This window comes from Pterocles gutturalis, unplaced genomic scaffold (assembly GCF_000699245.1).
Source record: "Pterocles gutturalis isolate BGI_N339 unplaced genomic scaffold, ASM69924v1 scaffold38171, whole genome shotgun sequence".
Taxonomy (NCBI): domain Eukaryota; kingdom Metazoa; phylum Chordata; class Aves; order Pterocliformes; family Pteroclidae; genus Pterocles; species Pterocles gutturalis.
Window position 1 is genome coordinate 157 of NW_010106758.1, and position 6,168 is coordinate 6,324.

General features: G+C 53.5%; 1 protein-coding gene across 1 annotated transcript; it reads right to left on the reverse strand.

Moving 5' to 3' along the window:
• Positions 1-2,148: 2,148 nt before the first annotated feature.
• Positions 2,149-5,851, reverse strand: RHBDD2 (rhomboid domain containing 2; the record flags this gene model as incomplete). Its single annotated transcript, XM_010087887.1, has 4 exons — positions 5,748-5,851; positions 4,803-5,197; positions 4,275-4,425; positions 2,149-2,224 (listed from the first exon to the last, which is right to left on the reverse strand). Coding segments are annotated over exons 1-4 (726 nt in total), but the record flags the coding sequence as incomplete, so codon positions are not given.
• Between the last annotated feature and the right edge of the window lie 317 nt (positions 5,852-6,168).

Sequence of the window (6,168 nt, forward strand, 5' to 3'; positions counted from 1 at the left end):
AGCCCCAGACCCCAGCTGCTATGGGCACGGAGGGACAGCTGCTCTCCTCTCTCCTTTTTCTGTGAAGCTGGGTCACAACTCTGCCAGGCTCAGCCTGGCCAAAGCCAGCAGCACAGCTTGCCCTGACCCCCAACCCAGCAGCCCCAAAGCCATGGAGCTGGGGGTCACCCCGGGGCTGGTTCCCCTCCCTCGGCCAGGCACCCCCCGCTCAGCCCCCTGCCACTATCGCTGTGTTGACACTGGTGTCAGAGTCAACAAAACCCTCGGGGAAGGTGCAAAGTCTGCGCCCAGTTAAGCCGCGGTGCCCAAGGGGCCAGGAGGGGTGTGAGGAGGGGGCAGCGATGCCCCGGGGCTGTGGGGACACTCATTCCATAACAGCACCCAAGCAGAGGGCTTGGCAGCGCAGGGCTGCCCGGTCACCGCTGCCACCCACATCAGCTCGGGGATCGACCTGTGGCAGCTCCCTGGGGTGACTCCGGTCCGTGACCGTGCCCCGTGGGGTAAACGGCCGTGGGTTAAAGATCGCAGCAGCCAGGACACACCGGCCGCAGGGTGATGTCAGGACAGTGGTGGTTCATGGCTTGGCGTCATCCCTGCACCATCAGGTGCCAAGAGCAGGGACAGACATCACAGCACAGCCTGTCCTGTTCTGCTCCCGGGAGGGAAGGGGCTGGGCCCTCATCCCCCCCCAGCCCAAAGCCCCAGGTGGACAGCAGAGCCCAGCCTGACCAGCCTGCAGGGACTGTTCCATCGGTGCTTTGTGTCTGCAAGTATTTCTTCCACCTGCAGCAGGGTGTGTGAGAGCTCAGACCTCTCTGGCTCTCCTCCATCCCCAGCACAGGCTGCAGCTGAACTTTTGGCTGCGGAGCCTCCATGGTGCTGGCAAATGAGCCAGGACCCAGCAGGATGGCCAGCGAGGTGGCGTTTGGCAGGGTCCTGGCACAGCTAACCTGCCCTCTGCTGCAGGACAACTGCCCGCCCACACGGGCTTTGCCACAAACGAGGGACAGGAAAGCAAAGATGCACAGACCCATTATCCCTCCGGCATCAATGTCTCCTGCCAGACCTCCCCACGCTGCTCCTGGATGGGGCAGTGATGTGGGTGTGACAGTGAAGTCACTTCTGCTTCCCTCACATACTCCCAACTCCTTTTCTCTCACACCGTGGTGGCTGCAGAAGAGCAGAGAGGATGGAGCTGGGCTCTCCCCCGAGCATCCTTCCTGCGGCAGGACCACTGCCCCGAGCATGGCAGGACCAGCGGCTCAGCTCCCAGCCCTTGTCCCTGGAATCTCACTGTTCTGCAGTGACCACCCGGGATGCAGGGGCAAGCCAAGGGGCTTCCCGCAGTCACTGTGCACCCCACCTCCAGGGCAGAAGCAATCCTGACCTTCCGAGATGTGGCAGTTTTACTGGGAACACACCAGAGGCACAAAATAACAAACCTGCAGGGACGGTGTGTTCCCCAGGGGCAGCTACCCCAGGCTGAACTGGGGGTTTATTGATTTTTTTTTCCCCCTGCTCTATGAACTTTGATTCTCTGTCTCCCCTCCAAGGAAATGACCTGCTATTGCAACAATTGGGAACACTGCTGTGAGCTTAGCTACGCAAATGCCAAAGCTCAACGAGCTGATTATTTTTACCTCCCTCTCCTACAAATTTAATTCCTCTTCTCAGCCTTAGACACGTTTGCAAATACCTCATCCCAACCCCTTCCCTCCCTCCCAGCAACTTCCCTGGGCAAGGAGCTCTGGGTTTGCCACCAGCCCTGGGGAAATGCTGCTTTCTGGAGGATCAGTACACCTGGACTCGTGACAATTCCACGGAAACAGGAGGCACTGTGGCTGCTAGATACCCTGGCGCTTGCTGAAGCCCAGCCAGGGGACCCACACCCGCAGGTGTCTGTGGATCAGTTGAGAACACACGCTGCGGGGGAGAGAACTTGCCCAGCTGGCAGCACTGTCCAGGCGAGGCTCCAGCGTGGGCCTGCACGTAACGCTCTCCGAAGGCACCTCTGGCTTTGCAGGGGGAAGAAGTGAGGCTGTGTCCTGCAGTGTGGCTGTGCAGAGACCCCTCGTGTCCCAGAGCATGGCCATATCCCGGAGCGTAGCTGTGCTGAAAGCCCTGGTTCGGAGCAGCGGGGTGCTGCACCTGGAAAGCAGGAGGAGCTGGAGGCGAGGAGCAGGAGTAGCTTTGGGTGGGGTAGGTGCCTGGTGCAGGGTTAATCCTGGGCAGGAAGAAAACAGAAGGTTAGACTGTGTTCAGAACTGGCATTGCCGAATTAGCGCTGGAAGTGCCCTGGGGGTAGATTTCCTCCTGACCAGTGCTCAGAAAGGTCACTGCGATCCATCAGAGATTCACTACAACAAGAGAAGCTCTTATTATAAGCAGCACTTGAGTAAAAATAGGTTTAGTGGCCTCCCAGGACAGATGTTTCCACTCCCAAGCCACACCGATTCCACACCCACTGAGCGAGCACACTTCTTGGCCTGGAGTCTCTTTGTGCGAGGAATACACAAGGCAAACTGGAATGGGCTTTAAGATGTCCGTACGCATCCTCCCTGCCCTCCACTGAACAACGCACCTGCTAAGTTACTAATCAGGAGAAGCCGCAGCTGCCAAGTGTTATTTCTCAAGAAACCATCAAGGCCTTTGGTGTGAGTAAGAGAACGAAAAGGGAAGGAGGAAAGAGTTACAAGTAAAATTAATCATTCAGAAGCAAGGTCTAGAAACAGCCTTTGCCAACAGAAGGCATGACTCATCCCACCAAAACGTAGTGAGAGAGAAGCAATCTGCCTCGGAGCCAAAGCCTCGGGGACTTCAGGAGTTCTGCTCAGCCCACGCACAGCACTACGATGAGAGCTGAGAATCAAGACAATATTCATGAAGACCATGACTGCCAAATTCCCAGCAAGGGTGGTTTGGGATTTTTGGGGGGGTTTTTTTGTTTGTGGACACAAACGTGATGCTAAAGCCTGGACCTCCTAGAAATGTCTCCTGTCTGGTGGCAAATTGATGTCTGAAGTTCTATGAAAATGTAAAAAAACCCCAAACCATCAAGAGCTCTTACTTGGGAATAAGAATCAAAATAATAAAAATTAAGCCCCAGAAGCACATACAGAACTTCTGTCTAAGACACCGAGCAATTTTAGCAGGAGAAATGGAAAGATCCTAGAAACACCTTCCCACACCCTGCTTGATAGTCAAATGTTTATGTAAATACCTTTGAGCCAGAACACTCTGTTTATGTCATCTCACCTAAAGAAAGCAGGTTTAGACAGAGCTGCGATGCTGTGCGCGACAGTTCTTAGCAGAAGCATTAGACTGATGCAGACACAGGCTCAGCGTGCAGCGAGAGGAGCCCTCCTCCCAAAAGCAGCTCTTGCACAGAGGGGAGAGAGTAAAAACACAAACGCTGCTGGATGTGTCTGGTTTGAGTGCCCCGATGGATCTGGGGTACGCTCCTGCTGCAGGCAAGGGTTTGTTTGTGGTCTCCCCATGAGCAAGGGTAGATGCAAACACTTGGGAATGCTTCCAGATCAGAGAATGCTTTACAGTGAGCTAATGGCTTGAGCAATACGTAAAATTTAACCTTTAACAGAAAACTGTCCTTGCCCTGTGAAACTGAAATGACATCTTAGAACAGGGAAAAATTTGACCTACATTCCCAAGCTGATTAGAGTACAAGGGAGTTCTCATGGGTTGTGACATACACAAACGTAAAACCATTCCTGAACACCAGACACAGGGCCCAAGGTCTCTTTTCGGTAAAGCAATCTCACCTTGAGGCTGAAAACACGCATTAAAAGATCTACATTGAACTTCGTAAGTGACACCTTTAATGTCTAACGTTCAGCTCCTGCACAGATTTGAACACAACTCACTTCACAGCATTCCTGGGAGGAGAGGTGGGGCAACGAAAGATAAAGATCACACCCCAGGGAGTCATACAGCCAAGAAGAAATGCAGTCTCAATGTCAGGGCAGAACCACACAACCAAACTTTCATGTCAGCCGAGCCGCAATACCTTCACGTGTGTACACACTGCCCTTGTCTTTCACCCCAATTCAGCTTTCCCTGAAAGACCCGGCTGAGTTAATGTGGATAACGTGTCAGTCACGACACAGTGTCACATCAACGGGTCAGCATGTTCTCCTTAACACCCAGGACAGAACACAATGAGCACAATACAGCTTCTAAAGACAATTTAATGCCTCCACTTACACCTCCAAATTTCCCTGTATCATAAAACCTTTCACAGGAACCCCTGTACTTACTTGCTGTTTTCGAAGGCTCTTCTCTCTGCTAGGGACCCCGGGATGTACTGCAGCCCTGGTATTCTCCTCAGCAGGCTGAAAGGGAACACCCGGTCCAGCTTAGAGCCCACCGACTCTGGAAAATCCAAGCAGGAACAGTAGCCAAGGCCATCTGAAGTCAGCAACATGTTAGGGAGGACTGCAGACAAAACGCACTCATTTCTAACACAGACACACTCAATCCCCCCTCTGGCTACAAACTGGAGAATTCTCCCAGTTCTACCCAGCACCGTCTTCACAGACCATCGCCCTTCTCAGGTCCATGTTCTCTGACTAAAGCCACAGGGGAAGCAGAGGCACGAGGTGAAAAACAAAAGCAGAACTGGGTGTGATGAGGACCAGCAAATCCAGTGAGAGTTTAACGCAATGCCAGAGCCCAAGAACCACCATAAAGCCAGTGCATCTCGGCAATGGGAACCACAGCATGTCCTCCCCCTCCTGCTTCCCAGATCCCGCTCTCGTTCGGGGCTCCACACGTGGAAAGGATACAGGCTTCCCCAGCCAGGAGCCCACACAGGTTACTCAGGAGAGAAGAGTGGGGAATAAACCATGCTACACAGAGCATAAACCATGGCACCAGCACCACTGGAACTCTGACCCCAAAAACCAGAGTCCTCTTCATCCGTGAGCGGGTGGTGGACACACCCAACGTAGCAAAAGCTACAGGCATGAAGCCTTTGGCATCTTCCACCTCTGACACCCTCGAGACAATGGTCTCGAGCAAGAGGAACAGGAGAGCGGAGAGGATGGCAAAGGCGACAGTGAGGAAGCAGTGCTTCACAGTGCCAACGTTCTTCTCAAAGCTGCCGGCAAAATACCAGATGATAATGGCACCGCAGGTCAAGGATATCAGGTCTTCGTAGACAAAGATGTAGGTAACTAACCTGTGAACTGAGCACACCAGCACGTCAGGAAAGCAGAGGCAGCAATGCATTTGTTTTAACCCCCTACGATGACATGCTTGAGCAGAAGGAGAGTGAGCCTACAGGATTAATTAATAGCTTTAATTTCTATGCTGGTGTAGAGGAGAAGGAAGTTGAGGCCTTTAAAACCAGGCATAAATAACCAAACAGAGTTAAAACAAGTGCTCTCTTGGGTGTCGCAGACATATGGACTGACTCTTGCTGCTTCCTGGGAAGCTGCCTGGAAAAAAGCAGCAGTATCTGTAGTAAATTTCAGCCTCATCAAAAGAGAAGGCAAGAGACATACAAAGAACTGTTACGGCAACTATGGTTTTGCTCAAACACTTCTTAAACTGCTAGAAGGCTGATTTTTCTCACCAAAAATGCCTAAGGTTTATCAGACCTCAGAAGTGTCCCCAGGCCCTCTGGTCAGCCGTTCTCCTGGGTGCTCAGGACTGAGCCAAACAGGTCTCCACACCTCTCCTGTCACCCTCAGTGATACAGCAGGAAAAATAGAGGCAGAGAGTATCACCCAGAGAGCATCACATCCTGACGGCTCCCCTGGAGACACATGAGGAGATCCTGGAATTCACCCACCAGCTCGGAGTGCCCGACTGCTAAAAGAAACCCCTGCATGCCGGCGAGCAGGAACACGGGAATTGTGCTAGAAATCATTCTCTGAGTACCACAGGGACCAAGGAAAGCAAATCCCTCCAGCTCCCAGCAGCATAACCCGGCTCTGCACAGGCAGAGGAGGGGGAGCAGCCTGAGAGGGGCCGAGATGGATGGGCACCGCCTGGAAAGGGGGAAGCTGGCAGCACAGCTCGGTGAGGGACTCGAGGAAGCGCCCAGAAACGGGGGGAGGTGAGGAGAGGGGACGCAGGGGTTCAGTGAAGGCCCGGGGAGGAGGGGAGCAAAGGCTGAGGGGGTGCGGGGAGGGCCCGCAATGGCGT